This window comes from Quercus robur, chromosome 2 (genome assembly GCF_932294415.1).
Source record: "Quercus robur chromosome 2, dhQueRobu3.1, whole genome shotgun sequence".
NCBI classification, from domain to species: domain Eukaryota; kingdom Viridiplantae; phylum Streptophyta; class Magnoliopsida; order Fagales; family Fagaceae; genus Quercus; species Quercus robur.
Genome location: NC_065535.1, coordinates 41,341,003 through 41,361,236, shown reverse-complemented (window position 1 = coordinate 41,361,236; position 20,234 = coordinate 41,341,003). Strand labels below are relative to the sequence as shown.

Here is a 20,234-nt window from a genome sequence, read left to right as displayed (position 1 = left end):
TTTTTTTTTTCTTCCTACTGTGGGCTAGTAGTGGTGGTGGTGGTGGTAGTGGTGTTGGTGGTGGTTGTGCCTGTGGTTGTGGCTGTGGCTGAGGCTGATGGTAGAGGTGGTTATGATTGGTTTTTTTGGATGGTGGGATTTATTATTTTATTGTAGTTGTTATAATATTTTATTGTAATATTTATATTATTTTATTGTGTTGAAAGCTAAAATAGATTTACTGTTGCAGCATATGTGTAGGTAAAATAGATAAAGTAATTTTTGGTGGAGCTAAATAGCTAAATATTTAGCTCAACAGTTGTGGATGCTCTAAGATAGTCAATTTTTAAATGTTGTGGACTTTATTGGCATTAGTCCAAACCTCATGAGAGATTTGTGGAATTTACCCTAAAATAAATATTAAATATTAAAAAAAAGACCAAAATAGCATCATTTTGGGGACTTAATGGCAATACTAGATGGCTAGTGCATACTCTTGGTACGATTATCACTCCACAAACATAAATACGGGTATGGAGGGCAATGATCAAGGTTCAAGTTTCTAAAAGAGAGTTTCATATACATATAAACTTAAATTACACAATTCTTATTATGGTGAAATTTAAAATATGAGTTTTTCAAAAGAGTAAAAAGAAAAAGTTAAAAAACTAGTTGGGCCTTAAAAAACAAAAACAGAGGGCCTGCTTCTTGGCTGGGCTGGTACACCGACAAATCCCTGCAAAAGTGCGTACAAAACGATAAGTGAACGATATGATGAGATTAGAGGAGAGGAACAGCGAAAGGTAGAATAGTCGTAGTAGCACTTGAACAATTTCTTCAATTTTACTCGTACACGCACAACACAACACACGCAGACTTCTTAACTAACGACTGCCCTTCTTCACAAAACGATCCGGTGCGCAAAAGCAAAAGTAAAACGCAGATTCAGATTTATTTATTTATTTTTAAATGAGTTTTTGATTTGATTTAAGAAAAAAAAAAAAAAGCATTTCATTTTCATTTAAAAATTGAAAGTGTGGGGGAGTATGGTTGGTCTCTCCGTCTCCGACTGGTTGATGATGGAATAGGGCGCAATTGTTTCGGATCCGAAATTCAAAATGGATTCGTGGCTCAAAAAAGCAGAAGGTGTGGATCTTTGTTCTTTCTTTCTCATTTTGCTCTGCTGCTTCTTCTATTTGTGTTTTAGGTCTGATCCCAGCGTTATTCATTTTTTGTTTATCAACAAAACCTTAATTTTGAATTTGTAGTGAAGTTGATGCATTGGAATTGAATGAGAATGAAAATAGTTTTCGCTTGGCGGCATTTTTTCTTTTTCTTTTACTTTTACTTTTACTTGGGGCATGGAATGTGTGAGGAGTATTCTAATGGAATCTGTTTAGCTCAATTTTTTCTTCAAGGTGTGGCTGTTTTAGGGTTTGCTTCATTGCACAATTTCCTATTGAAATGTTATAAAGAAACTTATTGTTCAGATATGGTTTAATTTAAATGGAAAGAAGTGCGCGGCTTTGGAATGGGTGTGATCTTAATCGTGAATTGTTGTTGGGTATGCCTTGCTTTGTTTTGTTTTCAATTGGTGTCAAGGATTTTTTAAGACCTATGTTGGGATCACACTAAACCAATCCCCTGAGGTTGCAATTCAAGAAAATTCAAATTTTGGATATCTTGGGAGGTTTTTTCCTGTTTCTTTGTCCAATATCGATGAGAAAAGGAGAGATGACATTGGTCAGTTCTTATATTGATTTGAAGTGTTTGGTAGATGAAAATAATGGATAGGATACTTTAAATGGTATGATTACAGATTAGCTTTGTTGTTCTTGTGATGGAAATAGTGCCAAATAATGAGAAGTGATGTTGCAGCTCTCTGAAGGAAAATGTGGCTTGGGGATATCACTTCAGCTTTCTTTAATTAGTAAAAAGAAGATGTACACATTGAAGTAACTGATTTCATTGATCTAATTTTATCACAAGCTGATTCTTTATAAGAAGCTTACCTATTTTAATATATTAGTAGAATAACTTATGGAAGTTAATATCTCATGGCCTTCCGCATTATGGCTTTGTATCACAAAAACAAAAGAGGTTGGCTTTTACTTGTGTTTAAGGGTGACCACGGGTTTGGGCGAGTTAGGGGGCAAACCGTCATCTGACCTGATCACTCTTGGGTGCAGAAGTTTCAAACAGTCGCCAACCGAAAGGGGTTGGATTGTCGACTGAGATTCCTCTTCGAGTTGGCGGTCGGATTGCTTGGCTTCATTGGGTTGTGGGTGAGTGCTTGCTGAAGGAGGGAGAATGAGCAAGCAATAGCAACAACAAGGCCATATCTGATGTGGGGAAGACAATAGTGAGCTGAGGCAATGCTGCTGAGGGATATGGTGGGTGAGGCAGGCAAGGCCAGCAAGGGGGGGGGGGGGGGGGGTAAGTTCATTGAGGGATGATGAGGGCAACTAGGTTTAAGGGATGACAGTGAAGGAAGTGGGTTCGGGCAGACTGAGAGCAGTATGGTTTGGGGATGCAAAAACCAATTCCGCTATATTAGTTCGGTCTAAATCAGATGAGTTGAGTCGGGTTATCTGTTTTCTGCCCACCCCTACTTGTGTCTATTATCACCATTCTAAAAATTTTTACTTCAAATATAGTGTCAGTAAATAATTTTTCTTTGCATTTATTATATCCACATATAAAAGCTTTACATAAAATTTTTTTTTCTAGTTCTTGCACTTTTGATTTTTAAAAGTACGTATTGTATGATTGAGTTGCCAAACATACAGAGTGATAAATAAACCTATGTAATAAATTAATCAGTTGTTTAAAAATTTGAAACTTTTGCTTTTGGTTAGGCTTTTTGGAAGTTGTAGATCGAGGAGCAAAGCGGGTTGTCAGCGAATTTTCTGATGAGCAAGCTGATTTGCAATCCACAGGTGTAGATCTTAAGTCTCTTGGCATCCTTTACATTTAATTATGCACTAAGCCACTGATGAATAGGACCAGAGGTGTTAAACTAGACTTTGAACCTTCATTCATGGCTTTATCAATTCATGGTATCTTTAATTCTATTTAACTATGGTTTTTGAGTAGAGGCTAGGATTGATGTTTGCTTCCTGAAGAAACTCTCCTGTTTCCACAAGAATTGGAATGCTTGTGGGATCCATGTTTCTGGAATTTTTTAGATGAAGAAGCAAACTACTAGGATTCCATATTCCAGGAATGTTAGGCTTACTAGCTTGTATCCATAGTGACAAATAAACCCTAAATGACCTTCATAAAAAATTAAAGTGGTATTGTGATGGCTATAACTGGTATTGACTTTCTTTCATGAAAATTCTGGTGCTTATTCCCGTTTTTGTTTTCCTTTTCTGAACTGTTAAGTTGCTAATGGGCAAGGATCTCAAGCCAAGAGAAAGTCAAAGACAAAGGTACTTGCGAGCATACCTGTAGCCATAAGTAGTTCTTATTGATATATTCTTGTCAAATAACTCTTCTTTTCACATGTTGATTTTGCAGGCTCAAAAGAGAGTCCCTGTGAATGAATCTGATACTTTGCAGGAGCAAACTAGTACAGTAACATCCCTAGTAGATGTGACACCTGAAAATGATAGGGCTTCTCAATTAATTGAAAATGAAAGGACTCCTACTAAGTCTGTTGCCCAAACAAACGATGGCCAGCAGCATAGTATCGACAAAGATTCCCCCATGGTAGGCATTCCTTTAACAGAAACATTGGCAAATGATGTGGTTAAAAATGATGCTGATGATATGGAAGTCCTCTCAACTGTTGCTGATGTGGAAGCTGTCTCCTTACATTCAAATGCTGAGCTTGTCAATGAGAATAATTCAGATGTTCACAAAGAGCAACCTCCTTTATCCTTACCTGCCAATGGAGTTAACATTGTTAATGAAGATGAACCAATTGATGCTGGCCAAAGTAAATCTGGAGACACAGATGGTACTGGGAACATTGACCAAGAGAGATCTCAATCTGTATCTACTGATTCTCCCAGTAACAGTGATACCCAATTGAAGGATGCTGATGTCAAGGTTGAACCTCTTATCAATCAAAATAGGCAACAGGAGACTAAAGCTGATGGTTCTCCCATGAAAGTACAGGACCCACTTGATGAGGTAAAGTAATTAGTGCAGGGAAGACTGTACTGCACCATATTTGTTCAAGCTTTGTATCATCTTACCTGCCTGCATTTAGAGATTGTGTTGACTAGTTCCTTTAGTCCATGTGCAGGCTCAGGGACTGCTTAAAACTACAGTTTCCACTGGTCAGTCTAAGGAGGCAAGACTAGCTCGGGTAAGCTCTTTAAATTCCCTTTATTTTTTAATATTTGCATTTTGCAGATGTATACTATAATCAGATTGGTTTATCTTGGGATCTCTTTGGTCTACCTTTTTTCTATGAATTATATTATGCTGATGAAAAATGAATTGCCTATTTCTAAAATTTAATGCTGGCATCTGGTGGCTAAAAGTATGGTCTTTGCCATATTTTTCAAAAAAATAAAAAGTATGTTATTCTAACTGTTAATGGAACTAATGGAGCCCACATTTTCAATAACCAGCAATTACCAATGGAATGTATTTTGTCCTGTTGTTAGGATACAATATTCATCAATAAATTTAAAATACTGATGGCAACCATTTCTGTTGGTTACTAGTTCATCCATAACATGGCTTCATCCAATGCTATCCTTTCAAGGACATCCGGCATATGAATATATGTTTATATGGGTGCCTATTTCTAAGGAATGAGAATAAAAGAATATCAAGAATAAGTTGTGTACTAGAGGATCAAAAATTTATGCAAGTTATGTTTATTAGTATAGACCTCTTTAGCAGGTTAGATACAAATCAAACTATAGTCATTTGTTTGCTTTTATCATGTCTAGTGCAAATCAATTTGGGTTCCACCTGCATCCAGCCCCTAATTGGCCATGACCAAAGAAAAATTAATAGGATACAATTTTCATCTTATACATGATTGTTTTTCCCTTTTCTTCTACATTATAAAACAATCAGTTTGTTTAAACTATCTAGCCAAATGCAAACTGCTCTACCATTTTGATGTGCATACCTTTTAGCAACTAGTTGGTTGTCTAAGCGAACCATTCTATTAAGATGGGATAAGCATGCTCTATATGTGATCTAGAGAGCAGTCCACCCCCACAGAAGAGTAAATTGATGGTCAGAATATCCTGTTTACATGCTTTTCTAATCTTTGTCAGAAATGTTCAGGTCTGTGCCGGACTTTCTTCCCGTCTTCAAGAATACAAAAGTGAGAATGCACAGCTAGAGGAACTTCTCGTTGCAGAGGTAAAACAGCATTCCTGCCCATTTGAGGGTTGAACTTCCTGGTTTTTCTGTTATGATCTTGATATTATGCTACTGAAGGAGTGATCTCACTAGCTAAATTGCTTTCTTTACAGAGAGAGCTGAGTAAATCCTATGAGGCTCACATAAAGCAGCTACAGCAAGATTTGTCTGCAGCCAAAGGTGACGTGTCAAGAGTAGAGTCAAATATGGTTGAAGCCTTGGCAGCAAAGAACTCCGAAATTGAGGCACTTATCAGCTCTATGGATGCACTTAAGAAACAAGCTGCTTTGTCTGAAGGAAATCTAGCTTCATTGCAGGTTCAACAAACTCACTATATGTATGATCAGTCTTTTCTAGTGTGCTATGCCTAAAGTATCTGTCTTCACCTGTCCTTCCATCACTCTTAATTTTCTACATTGATGTTGAATGTAAGCGTTAGTTCATCTTAAGTTGAAATAGACTGGGTCCAAGAGTAGGCATGATTAAACATGAAAATATGGTGCTCTGGCTATACATATGTGGTTTATCCTACCTTCTAATGCTATGTTTGGTTGGGGTGAAAAGTGAGAGGATGGGAAATGAGGGAAGGAAAAGGGAGAGGAAATATGAGGGAAAAGAGGGAGGAAAGAAATGGGGGTGGATGGAGGTTCCACCTAGGCCCACCATTTTCTTTTACTTCCAAATTGGGAATAAAAGAGGAAAGAATTGGCATCGAGAAAAAAGTACAAAATTACCCTCACTTTTTTTCCATCCTTCTACTTTTATTAATAAGGACATAATAGTAATTATTTCTCTATACTTCCACTTTTTCATTCTCCCAACCAAACACGGCCTAAAACTCATCTTTCTCAGTTTACTCTGTCGTTAGTATTTAAAGAACACATTCTCTTAAAGTTTTAGCCAGAATAAGACCCTTTAAAATCGCAAAGTAGTTTGCTTGCACAAATGGTGTGTGTGTCAGAGCATTTATTAAGTCTAGGACCAAGGATGAGCAGAAGGCTTTTTTAAATTTTGGAAGGAAGCACAAGAATGTGCATGGATGTTGAAGCAATTGATGAAGATTTTAGTTGCATGTGTCGTGATGCCATCTGTACATGGGTAACAGGTTGTATATCCTGTTGCTGGGTGAAGGATCTGCTCAACATTTGCATCACAAAAGAGGATTGTGTCATCTGCAAACAAGAGATGAACACTTTACCCACCACGAGCCTCCCATCAACCTTGAAACCCCAAAGTAATCCTGCTCCTCTACTCTTCAATATCCTACTGAAAACCTCCATCATAATCTTTGTTCTTTTATAAGTAAGAAAGATGTATATTCAAAAGGCTACTTTATGCATGAAAAACATAAAGCAAACCAAAATTTACAAAGATAAGAAAGAAACAAAGAAGAACAGGAAAAAAAAAATTTAATTGCAAAAGAGGAGAGAACAAAGGAATGAAGGGAGAGAATCAGTAGATGTGAGTCCCTAAGCCCGAGACCATTCAAATAGAGATCCACTAAAAGTAGTAAGCAACTGATCTCCGGAGCTATCCAAGCCCTCAAAAGTCCGCCTATTGCGCTCCTTCCACAAATTCCACAATAAGCACAACGGAATTAAATTCCAAATGTTAGACGAATGCTTCCCCAACTAATTCCACCAACCAAAATGCAAATCTAGAACTATTCTTGGTTAGACCCATGAAATCCCAAAAGATTTAAAAACCAAACTCCATAACAAATGAGCCTTCTCACAATGAAGCAGTAAATGATCCACAATCTCCCCACAACAACGACACATAATGCATTAGTCAACAAAATCAAAACCCCTAAGTCTCAAATTGTCACCGTTAAGAATCTTATTCCAAGCTACAGTCCAAACGAAGAAGGAAACAAGCCGAGGGGCCTTAACTTTCCAAGGACAAACAATGGATGAAGAACCTCGCAACTTATTGTAAAATGAACGGATGTTATAATCTCCATTAGGCTTCAACTTCCATCTCATTCAGACCCCAATATCTATTGAAGGAATATTGGAGTCCAAGAGAGGAAGAAAGTCATCCCCTGTACCCAACTTCCAATCATTAAGATCTCGAAATAATTGAATATCCCAACTTCTCCTTTCCCCTGCCCCTAACCTTGTCAAAGAAGACTCAACAGAGGTCTTCCTATCAGTGGCAATACCATACAATCTTGGGAAAGCCGGTTGGAGAGGTTAATCCCCACACCACCCGTCTTGCCAAAATCTCACTCTATTCCCCATCCCAACAACAAATTGAGTATTTTTGCTAAAATCCTCCCAATGTATACGGATACTTCTCCATAAACCACACTCATGAACACCCCCTCCCAACTTAGAAGTCCATCCCCCCTACTCTTCCCCAAACTTCGAAGCTACCACCCTCCTCTAAAGTTGAGTCTCCTCATTCCCAAACCTCCAAAGCCATTTTCCTAGTAAAGCTTTGTTAAATGTAGTTAATTTTTCTACTCCACTGTAAGTTTTCTCATGCATTGTGGAGTACAATTTTCGAGGTATTCAAGATCCATTAGCCAAAGACAGTTAGCTCTTTCCTCTTTGCTTTAAGAAACTGGTTTGGAAAGCATCTGTCAACCATATGGAATATGGTCCTAGCATGTTTAATGTGGTTGGTTTGGACGAAACTTAATACATGCATCTTTGAAGACAATAACCTTACATCATTTAGAAGCTCCTCTTTGGTACTTCGTTTCAGTGGGCGTGTGTTTGGGGTTTTACGAATTGTATTTCCATTTCTGAATTCTTACACTGTTAGATTAAGTTTTTGAACTTGCTGTATTTTGCCTTGATCAGAATGTTCACCATCGTGAACATGACACTCAACATTTTTGAATAAAAGTTTTATTACCTATCAAAAAAAAAAGTTAGTTAATTTCCTTATACCTAAACCACCATTGGCCATAGGCGTGCACACTTTATCCCATCCTATCAAATGAGTCTTGTTATCACCCCACAAAAAGTCCCTTTGCAACTTTTTGATTCTGTTAGCCACATGAGTAGGGATAGTGAAAAGCAATAGAAAATAAGTAGGAAGACTAGATAACGTACCCTTGAGCAGTATCAATCTACCACCTTTTGACAAATACAACTTCCACCTAGCCAACTTTTGCTCAATTTTTCCCAGAATAGGATTCCAAATTGAAGTAGATTTATGAGAAGCCCCCAATGGCATGCCAAGATAAATCATAGGCAAAGTTCCAATTCTGCAGCCCAAAATCTCATCCAAAGCATGCACATTATTTACCTTTCCTATTGGAACCATTTCACTCTTTTGCACATTGACCTTGAAGCCTGTCACAGCCTGAAAATAACATCCGAACATGAAGGATTTGCTTCACATTTGCATCACAAAACAGAATAGTATCATCTACAAATAGGAGATGTGAAACACATTCTCCACAACCCTACCTAACATCAGCCTTGAAACCACAAAGTAAGCTAGCACCCTCCACTCTCTTCAACATCCTACTAAAAACCTCCATCATGGTAAAAAACGGCACAAGAAATAGTGGGTTCCCTTGTCTCAATCCCCTAGAACTACCAAAAGAAATTAGTTGGAGAGCCATTGATCAATACAGAAAATTGAATCGTGGATGTACAAATTTGGATCCATTTACACCACTTCTCCCCCCAAAGCCCATTCAACAAATCCAAGAGAACCTCCCAATTCACATGATCATAAACTTTCTCAATATCGAGTTTACATATGACCCCCGAAATCCCACTTCACTCGACTATCAACACATTCATTCGCAATAAGAATTGAGTCAAGGATTTGTCTTTCACCCACAAAGCTATTCTGAGATTCTGATATCAACTAATCTAAAACCACTCTCAGACGATTTTTCAAAACCTTAGCCAAGATTTTATACACTTCCCACCAAATTGATAGGCCAGAAATCTCTGATATTGGAGTCATCATTTTTTTTTGGAATTAAGGCAATGAAAGTAGCATTAAGAGATTTTTCAAATTTACAATATTGATAAAACTCTTCAAAGATAGCTAAAACGTCTTTCTCCACTATTCTCCAGCAATGGTGATAAAAAGCCATAGAGAAACCATTCAGACCGGAGCTTTATCCCCTTCCACATCTCTAACAACCTAAGGAACCTCCTCTTTCTCAAACTTCCTTTCAAGCCAACCCCTCTCCATTCCCCCAATTTGGTGAAACTCCAAACCCTCCACGAAAGGTCCCCACCCCTCTGGCTCATGATACAAAGTTTTATAAAATTGTACTACCTGAGCAGCTACCTTGGACTCCTCCTCATACATCACCCCATCCGCCTCCAAGATACTCAGATGATTATGCGTTCTATGGGAATTAGCCAACTTGTGGAAAAACTTAGTATTATTATCTTCTTCTTTGATACATAACATCCTCGATTTTGTCTCCATGATATTTCTTCCAAAGAAAGAAGATGCTCCACTTTGGACCTCACATCAAACCTTTCACATTTATCCCCATCAGAGGTTCCAATCTCTCCTTCCTTAGCATCCAAAACTTTCAAGGCCTCTTGCAATTCTTTCTTCTGACGACTAACATTACCAAACTCTCAATGCTTCCATTGAATAATGTCTTCTTTCAAGGCCTTCAACTTTTTGGTAAGCATAAAACTAGGTGTACCAAAGAAAGAATGTCGATTCCACCATGAGTGAACTCTATTTGCAAACCCATCCGTCTTTAACCACATGTTCTCAAACCTGGAAGGACTGTTCCCCCTCACCATACCCCCATTTGGATGGTGTTCCTCCCAATCATGAGAAACCAATGTTTTTCAATACCAACCAATTCATCCCACATGTGACCCCTATCACTATTTTCATTGGTGCCATAGACCCTTGAGCATACCCAAATAAAACCAGCTGCCACCCCTTGCCACCGAACCAAAACTGAGAAAGTTCCCACCATATCTTCCAACTTTTCCAAAACCCTTTTATCCCACATTATTGAAAAGACCCCCTCCCCTCCTCTGATCCGCATTTAACACAACCCAATCCACACAAGGACAACTCCACAAGCTGCAAACCAGCTATCTATCCATACCAGCAAGCTTAGTTTCCTATAAACAAACTACATCACACTTCCACTGTCATAACAAATTTCTTACCACAAGACGTTTCTGAGGATTGGAATAATCCCACTACTAATAGTTTTTCTAGTTAGGACAAGAGTAACCATGTGATTTACCTACTTCCATTTCCATCTATATTTCATTATTTTACTCCTTTGACGTGCCCTGTATAATTTTCTTATTCCATAGGCAATATATGCTGGCTCTCACTAGAATTTACAATTATATGAGGTTCTGCTGAATCTTAGGATTTTTTTTTTTTTTTTTGTCTCTAACTCTTAGATTATTTTCATCAGGCAAACATGGAATCCATAATGAGAAATAGGGAACTGACGGAGACAAGGATGATGCAGGTAAGTTGGTTGGTTTTTTCTTGCATATAACATTTCCTATGTTTTGGATCCTTTGATGTTATCACATGTGTATCTTATCATGAGATTATGAGATTATTGAGTGGTGGAATTCTTTTTTGAGATTTGTAAGAATAAAATTCTTTTCCAGGCCATGCGGGAGGAGCTTGCTTCTGCAGAGCGGAGAGCAGAAGAAGAGCGTGCTGCACATAATGCTACAAAAATGGTTTGTAGATGAATTAATTTACTAACTATTATAGATTGTTTTCTTGCAATGTGATAACCTATATCTGATGAAACAGGCTGCTATGGAAAGAGAAGTAGAATTAGAACATAGAGCTGTTGATGCATCTTCAGCCCTTGCAAGGATCCAGGTAATGTAAGCACTCATGATGCTTGTGACTGATTGCTTAACATGTTACATTTTGAAATAAATTTTGAGTAGTCATCATCATCATCATCATTATTAAGTTTGGAGTTCCACAATAGTATGCATTTGTCATAAGTGGTTCATTTTACTTCCTTTTATGATAGAAACTTAGAAGTATAGTCACCTATCAAAAAAAAAGAAACTTAGAAGTATAGTCCTGTTATTTGACCATTATCTCCATCATATTTATTCATTTACCATAATTGCTTCATATTTAGAGAATAGCGGATGAGAGGACAGCAAAGGTGGCTGAGCTTGAGCAGAAGGTGGCACTGCTTGAGGTAGATTAAAAATTTCATCTCTTTTCTTCATAATGAAGGTTTTCTCTCTATGCCAGGTAAACTGTTTTAAATATATAACCATTATATGCAATTAGGTTGAATGTGCATCATTAAATCAAGAACTGCAAGATATGGAAGCTCGTGTTCGCCGTGGACAAAAGAAGTCGCCTGAAGAAGCAAATCAAGTGATTCAGGTACTACAGCTAACTTTTCAGCCATACAGTATAGACTCCAGAGGGCTTCTTGTAATTAAGTTTTAGTTGACAAATAATTCCTGATATGTAATCATTTACAGAGATCCAACAGTTTCTCTCTTATGACTTTTATAGTCTGATAACTGACCAATAATTCCTAATTTTCAAACAAAAATGCTTGAATTACTAACATGTTTACTCCTTGTGTGTGTTTGTGTGGTCTTGAAGTACTAATATGTTTACTCCTTGCATGTTTTTGTGTGGTCTTGAGGTACTAATATGTGTGTATGCTCGCACAAATATTGTTTCGCAGTGGGCACCAATTTTCTCTAACTCAACTGGTGCCTTCTTTTCTTGGGTGGAGGATGGGGTCATGGGTTCAAGACCCATTGGCTGAAGTTATATTTATATATATAAAAGAAAAACAGTGGGCCTTTCAAAAATGTAGAAGTTACTCTCTCTTTGGGATGCTATCTTTTCATTTTTGTCTTTTGGGTAATATTTTCAATGATTCATAAGGACAAAGAGATTGAAGAGGATCTGAATTATAGGGTAAGAATACAGTGGATGAAGTGCATTAGGAATATCGTGTGATCGTAAAAAATACCTATTAAGTTAAATGAAAATTTTTATAAGACTACTATAGGGCTAGCTATATAACATTACCAAGGGAATACCTAAAATAAGATTAGTTGTTGTAAAAAAAGGATGTGTCAATTAAGGAGGTACCAGAGAGTATGACTTCAAATAGAATAGAATGATATAAAGAATAAATGTGACAAACTTTGATTAGTTTGCTGAGAATCCATAGCCAACCAGAATTTTGTTGTTTCTATAAGACTAGTGCTCTAGTAAATATTGGGCCAGTAAGAAGCAACATGTTCATAAATGAGTGTTGTTTATATGAGAATGTTAAGATGGATAAGTAGAAATACAAGGAAAAATAAGATTCGACATGAGAAATTTTTTTTAAAGATAGGTTTGATCATGTGTAGAGGAGAAAAATTAATGCATGAATGAGGAATAGTGAGTTGATTGAAGTTTAGGGAAAGCAAAAAGTTAGGAAGATCGAACATAAAATTAGTAAAAATTGTAAAAAATTGATTTGTCAATTGAGAAGGTAACATAGATTCTTATTTCGGATAGAATAGAATGACAGAAACGATTACATGTGGACCTTGATTAGTTTGTTAAGGATCCACAATCGACCTCAAAATTTTGGGAGTACGGCTTGGTTATTTGTTGTTGTTGGGTAATATTTTCAATGGCTGATAAATTTTAAATGTGAATATGGTTCATTCCCCGTAGGAACACCTCTCCTGTTATTTTCAATGAAGCATTATGAAAATATCCAAAAGGAACACCTCTCCTGTCCAATAGTTTACTTATGAAACTATTCTGCTATTTAATTCAATAAGTTTTTCCTTTGGTGGCAGTAACAGGAATAGTTATTTATGGTAATTTGTTATAGGTATCCATCTAGTGACATTTGATTTTTAAATATCAAGATGCAGGCATGGCAGGAAGAAGTCGAACGTGCACGCCAAGGCCAGAGAGATGCTGAGAGCAAACTCTCTTCTTTGGAGGCAAGTTTCATTTGCTTTTTTCTTCACAATTCTTAACTCCGTTTAACTGACTCTTAACCTCATCTGGACTGTGGTCAGTTCCTTTTTCAACTTAGAATTCCTTTTTGCCCGATGATGTTCTTGTTTATATCTTGTAACTTTGCAGTGTAATTTTTTCTGGCCAGGTTAAGGCTTTGTTTGCTATTACTTTTTATATGTTTGTTCTCAGGCTGAAGTGCAAAAAACGAGAGTAGAAATGGCTGCAATGAAGAGAGATGCTGAGCATTATTCACGTCAGGTAACCTCTCTGATTGATCCCACTTTTTTCCTTGTAGATGATGTGAGCGGACCATGGTTTTTTATGTGTCAACTTGAATTAACTGAAGCTTGAAAAACCATGGGTGTTATAGTTCTTGTTTCTATGCACTTTAATTTGGACATAGATGCCTCAAAATTTTGTAAGGACATATAGACTTTATAAAAGCTTGTTGGCAAGGAAAGTTTGGGTGACATCATAATGGTGCTATTTGGATGGTTGTCCCTGATTGTTTGATTTGGTGCATTTGGCGGGAGAGAAATAACTGGAGCTTTGAGGATTTTGAAAGGACAATTGCAGACATAAAACTTTTCTTCTTCAAAACTCTATTGTTGTCACTTGTAGGCAGTCATTCAATATTTTTGGTTCATGCTTTGATGGATGTTTGTAATTTGTGTGTTTGATTGTACTTGTCCCTAGTGTATGTTTCCTGTATACTTGGGTGACACTCTTTATATTTTAATAAATTTTTCATTACTTATCCAAAAAAAGCTTGTTAACTACTAGTGGTGGCTAAATATACCCTTTATCATCTTGCTTTAGTTCTTGCAATGTTGACTTTTATGTCATGAGCCAGATGGTCTTTTCTTGCAGCTTTGACTAGGTCCTTGGAGCAACAAATATTGGTTCTGTTGTGTGTGGGAAGTCATGTCAGAATATATATATATATATATATATATATGATAAACAAACCAAATTAAATCCCCAATGAAATAGGATTTTCGGGATAAGTAATAAAAAAATCATGGAGAAGTTCAAGCAACTCTATTTTTAAATCCAAGCAATCTTACTTTTGTGATTTTACTTAGACAGGGTACCCGATAAATCTTGATTTGAATCGCTGTCTTTTCTTGGACTCAATTCTCTTTAGTTATCTGGGAAATGATACAAATAAAAAAACAAGCATGGGAGCTATAATTGTAAACCACAATCGAATCTATGGTTCTATGACACTCATGGTCTGAAAGAGACCTAAATTGTCTTTATCCATTTCTGTATATCACATGGGAGGTTTCATGATTGACAGTGTAAAAGAATGCCTGAAAAAAAATCTCTCTACATTATAAAGCATGAAATGGTATAATTGAATGGTAAAGCACAACCAGGAAGAGAATTTGTAATAAAACATCTATTCTCAAAGCTTAGACATTGTGATTGAAATTTTTGCATTAAATGGGTATTACATTTTTATAGAAAGAAAAATTTTTCATTCAGGTATGATTTTGAGTTGTATATGTACCAATTTGGCTTCTAAAATTACTGATGCTATACTGGAGCTTTGAGAAATGAGAACTTTTGTTTATGTCATTGCACTACCCTTTCACCATTTTGACTTTTGGGACATTTCTTAAGGGAGTGATTTATGTTTTCTATTATCTTTTTCCTTTTTGAAAAAAATTTAAAGTGATTTTACCATGGGTTGGAATGGGTGAGGAATTCAAATTCCATTTAGTTAATTGGAATGTTTGTTGAACTTCAATTTGTGATGGCGGATTGGGGATCGAGAACCTAATGTTGTTAATCAGGTTTTGCTGGGAAAGTGGTTGTGGTGCTTTGGGATGGAAGAAAATGTGTAGTGGAGGGTGTTAGATTTAAAGTATGGCACTTGTTGGGAGAGTTGGTGTTCTAACGAGGTTAGGGGCCATATGGTGTGTGGATTTGTGGAGGAATATTATAAGTAGATGAGACTGTTTCTTGTGTTTTATCAGATTGTTGGCAATAGTTCTAAAATTAGTCTTTGGCATGATCTATGGAATGGTGAGACTACTCTTAAGGAGAGGTATTATAATCTTTTCCTAATTGCTAGGGATAGAGATGCTAAGTTGGCAGATTTCTAGAGCATGGAAATAGTTTTTTTTTTTGTTTTTTTTTTTAATTTTTTTAATTGGAATCCTCTATTCATTCAAGTGGTGTGTGATTGCGAAATAGAATCTGTGGCTCAATTATTGCATGACATATACGCCACAAAGATTCATCATGGGGGGGTAGATAAATTGGGATAGATCTGTTCAAAAAACAGGGCTTCCAAGTGAATAGCTACTACAAGGCATGGCAGAAGGAGAAAATTATTTTGCTTGGCAGAGAGCATTTGGAAAGTATGTACCGCCATGGATGTGGTGCATAACATTAGGTATATGTGACTACAGATAATCTAAGGAAGTGATGATTATCATCATGAATTGGTGTTTTATGTGTAAAAGCCATGGAGACAATGTGGCTCATCCTTGTTTACATTGAGCATGACTTGGGAATTTTGGTCTTTGATTTTCTGCTTGTTTGGTGTTTCATGGGTAATGCCTTATTTTGTGTGGACTTGTTATGTCTTAAAGGGACATTTTGCTAAGAGAAGTGGTCTGAGAAGAAATGCCTATCTCTTTGAGGGGAAAGAGCTACTCTTGATGAAGTTGGAGGTCTTATTTTTGAATACCTTCTAAAAATAAACCTTGACCTCTCATACTTTTTGTACTACGGACTCTCTAGAGTTTTTGTACGCATCGAGTTTTTGTTAACCTTTATTGTCTTTTTCTTTTATTTTTTGCTTGGACTTTTCCTTTGTTTACTTCCTGTGTACTAGGGTTGTGTCCCTTTTGTGCTTTTTCTTTAATTGAATTTTATTACTTTTTTTTTTTTTTTTAATTGGTTGATAAAAACTGTCCTTGAACAGGAGCACATGGAACTAGAGAAGCGCTACCGTGAATTAACTGATCTGCTGGTAACTTGAGCTCAGAATTGTAGTCCCCTAATTTGATTATTAGATGATATTACATATCCAATATTATTTTGAGTCTTTTTATGTCTAAATTTTATCTATTATTCAGTACTACAAACAAACACAGTTAGAAGCCATGGCTAGTGAAAAAGCTGCGGCAGAGTTTCAATTGGAGAAGGAATTAAAGCGTCTTCAAGAAGCACAGGTATGATGCTTGCTGCTTTGCTTCTTGATTCATATTCATTTATATTACGGAGTTCAATCACTGGTTTTTTTTAGTATGTTTTGGTTTCAAGGGGAGGGGGAATGGGAGATTTGAAGTATCAATCACTGTATATCTGATTATTTCAGTTGTCATTGGTTTTGCTTATGATTTTGATGTTATATTGAACAGGTAGAGGCTGATAGAAATAAAGTATCCCGCCGAGCATCAACATCTTGGGAAGAAGACACTGAGATGAAAGCACTTGAGTATGTTGATTGTTTTGTGATCATTATTAGGCATTTATACATGCTTTCTCTGCTGCTTTTGCCTTGTCAATAGCAGAGCATATTGAGATATGTTGTCTTCATCAGTTTTAAAGTTGTCATATTAGCTTTTCCTAACCAGACCTGACTTTTTTGTGTGAAGTTTAATTGTTATCTCTGAATGTGATTAACATATGGTCATCTCTAAGTTGTTCTAGAGCTTTTACATGTCATAGATATTGATTGCTGTGGACATATCATATATTGAGGAGATGAATATTTGCACAAACCTCAAGGATTTCAAGTTTGGAGAGTAAAACCTTGAATTCTTTTCATAGGCGTAATAATGTATTCTTTACAGTTTGTCCTATGAAAAAAAAAGTATTCTTTACAGTTTGTGTATTTACCCTGTGTTCATGAGGTTTTCCCTCTTTATCAATCAAAAGTATTACTTGTCAAAAAAAAAAAAAATTCTTGGAAGCATTTTAATCGTGTGAATTGGCATTACTGATCATTGAATAATGAGCAAAGAATTGGGAGAACTTGTGGATTCCTCTTTATTAGAGTTGGTCTGGAAGCAATTTGTGAGTTGGTGGTAGTGATTTGTTCCAAACTGATGAGTTATTGGGTAGGCAGATAATCTGATAAAAACGTAGTCAGTCATCACTTGTTTGGTTGAAAGTCATAGTGGTTTAATGCTTCTTATCTACTGAATTTATTATTATTCCATGACTAAACTAAGGAAATGGAGGTCTTTCCAGGAAGCACTATGACAACTAAATTTCTTGGCAGCAATGCCATTCAACTTTACAAAGCCTTAAATTACCTCCACTTTACACATACTATGACTGCCTGACCATTCTCTTTTCTTTCTTTTTTTTCTACTTCTCTCTCTCTTCTTTTTGGAGTCCTGTAGTCCTAGAAATTACCACCCCCCCCCCCCCCCCCCACCCCAATAAAAAAAAGAAAGGAAAAAAAATACTCTCTTATTTAAATCACTGCATATTTATCCCCAAAAAAAAATTCACTCCTTGTTGACTTTGTAATTTCAAGTATACTTTCTCATTTTGTTCAGACTTCTCTACTTTTGCTAGCTCCAACTTTTGGTGAAAAAGTTTTTTCTTGAATTTTTCCGGTATTTTATTGATTGGCTTTGTACATATGCTAGTGTCTCTATATGAATGTGTGAGCAGCAATTTTGTCTTGATTTACAATTTTTCTATCATACTTGCAAATTTTCTTATAAAGTAATAATTACAGGCCTCTCCCCCTTTATCACCGCCACATGGTTGGGGCAAGCATACAGGTCTCTGCTCTCATATCTCACACCATTCTTGCCCTCCCTTTCCTTAGTTTTGATTCCGTTATTAACTTTTATTTTTCTTTTTTTGGGATAACTGACTGTTAAACTTACATTGTACAGTTGCAGAAGGCAGCAAAACTATTAGATACAGGAGCTGTCAGGGCCACAAGATTTCTCTGGCGGTACCCGACAGCTCGAGTTATCCTGCTTTTTTATTTGGTAAGAACAGTTCAAATTGGATTAATTTTGAAGATTACGGAAGGATTTGAATTGTTTGATAACTATGAGAAATCATCTTCAGGTATTTGTACATCTCTTCTTGATGTATCTGTTGCATCGGCTTCAGGTATGTATTTTTGGTAATTTGTGCAGATGTTGTAAGTATGCATTCAGCCATGATACTTATTGGAATCTTAATATGTACACATACACTGTTATAAACTCAATCTCATGATGAGAGGAAAAAAAAAATGGAATCGGTGTCTTCCAGAAGTGATGCACCCTCTTGTGCCCTATATAATTTTGCTTCATATGTATGTGTGGCTTTCAAAATCAAAACTAGGGTTTACCCCACCCCATGCCTCGTTCACTGAGTTCTCATGACTTGAAAGAAAGCTATATTTGTCTAAGCATTGATGTGTCTTTTGCAATGTTTAGGCACAGGCAGACAATTTTACTGCTAGAGAAGTTGCAGAATCTATGGGACTTTCAAACCCTACCTTACCATGATTGGTCAGCTGCACCAATTGGAAAGTTGGTGCAAAGGGTTTCCAAAGGCCTCATTTATTTTTGCAAGGGTGCATCTCTTCTAATTCTGGACAAGCATGGAATTGCTTGAGAATGAAGCAACGGAATACAGACATATATAAAATGAAGGTGAAATTTTTTCAGTCTATTTTTCATGTTATACAATCATTTGAGGAAATAGTTGATCCAGGAGAAACTGCAGCTAGTTGGAATTAGAACACTGGATTCGGGTGAAGGTTGACAGTTGGCTGCATCTCTTCACGGTCTTGGATCAGCATGCAATTGTTGATATGTCACTTATTACATGTTTTTGTGATTGATTTGTAATCCTTTGACGCTGAAATAATAGTCAAAGTGAAGTCACCATGTAGATTCAGATTTCTGCTCTGTGAATATGAATTTTTCCCTCCTATTCTTTTTTTCCGGGTCTTTTTTTTTTTTTTTCCTTTCTCAGTCGTGATGCTATTTATAGTTTTTATATTGGGTTTGTTTCGAATTTAGCCGACCAAATGATTTCACTTGTCAACGTCCGCAAGCTTTGGGCTTCAGGCCTTTTGCTTAAACCTATTTTTTTGTCTCACATTAACCAAATAAACAAATAAGGTTTAAAGTCCAAACTACACCCATTTCAAAAAAAAAAAAAAAAGTCCAAACTACACCCCTAAATTTTAAGGAGAATTTTGAATTTTATACTTTGAAATTTCAAATTTTGAATTTTATTCCATGAAATTATATTTCGTTTACATCAGCAATCTTTCTACTCTTATCTTTCGTTACGGACCACATAATCACCATGCATATTTAGTTTATCCAATAAAATAATGTAACGTCATTCTTGTAGCTTAAAAGAATGGAAAATATAGACTGACGGGCTGCTGATAAAAACTTAGTATAGAATTTCAAGGGATAAAATTTAAATTTTGAATTTTCAAGATGTAAAATCCAAAGATCTTTAAATTTTAAGGGTACAGTTTGCACTTTAGCCAATGAATAAACTAGTATTTTTTAAAATAAACAAATTAACCAAGCTCATTAAGTAGACTTTGTGCCATCCCACCCATGGTTATCAGTACCTCAACTTGGATTTTAGGATCCTATATCTCTAAAACGTCCTAGATCTCACTTTATCTCTACTATAGTGAAATTCGTGTGAGACCCTGATTCAGAACTTATAGGATCCTAATCCCATAGCGTGCTATAAAGAAAAAGTCAAAAAAATTTGCTTACTTCGGGTCTCCAAATGAAGTCCAAAGGCCTCAAACGGATAAAAAAAAATGTAATAAACAGATTAGCCTAGTGGCCTTAGCCTAATTTGATAAAACAAAAAAAAAAACAAAAAACATTTATAAAAATATAAACAAAATTATAGAAGACAAAAGAGAAACTAGACTATTTAAAAAATCCAATGGTGATGCCACTGTGATAGAGACCATCAATGACAAAAGGTGTTTTCTTTTATTCTTT

The 20,234-nt window shown here is 36.2% G+C and overlaps 1 protein-coding gene across 2 annotated transcripts; it reads left to right on the top strand.

Annotated features, from left to right (window-relative positions):
- Positions 1 to 769: 769 nt before the first annotated feature.
- LOC126713715 (golgin candidate 1) lies at positions 770 to 19,189 on the top strand. 2 transcript variants are annotated; one of them, XM_050413559.1, is made up of 21 exons: positions 770 to 1,125; positions 2,838 to 2,918; positions 3,367 to 3,413; positions 3,502 to 4,119; positions 4,235 to 4,297; positions 5,239 to 5,316; positions 5,430 to 5,633; positions 10,703 to 10,759; positions 10,908 to 10,982; positions 11,059 to 11,130; positions 11,405 to 11,467; positions 11,563 to 11,661; positions 13,176 to 13,247; positions 13,456 to 13,524; positions 16,208 to 16,255; positions 16,362 to 16,457; positions 16,647 to 16,723; positions 17,981 to 18,026; positions 18,144 to 18,242; positions 18,325 to 18,369; positions 18,681 to 19,189. In XM_050413559.1, exons 1-21 carry the CDS (start codon positions 1,098 to 1,100, stop codon positions 18,750 to 18,752), a joined length of 2,109 nt encoding a protein of 702 aa, XP_050269516.1. In that variant the 5' UTR covers positions 770 to 1,097; the 3' UTR covers positions 18,753 to 19,189. The 2 variants fall into 2 exon arrangements, with proteins under 2 accessions (XP_050269516.1, XP_050269515.1); XM_050413558.1 differs by having other exon boundaries at positions 771 to 1,125; positions 13,170 to 13,247.
- The last annotated feature ends 1,045 nt before the right edge of the window (positions 19,190 to 20,234 follow it).

Coding starts and splice junctions, on each gene's coding strand:
- LOC126713715 (XM_050413558.1), top strand. CDS start 1,098: ATGGATTCGTGGCTCAAAAAAGCAGAAG. Junction 2,919..3,366: donor AGCTGATTTGCAATCCACAG/GTGTAGATCTTA, acceptor TGAACTGTTAAG/TTGCTAATGGGCAAGGATCT. Junction 18,370..18,680: donor ATCTGTTGCATCGGCTTCAG/GTATGTATTTTT, acceptor TGCAATGTTTAG/GCACAGGCAGACAATTTTAC.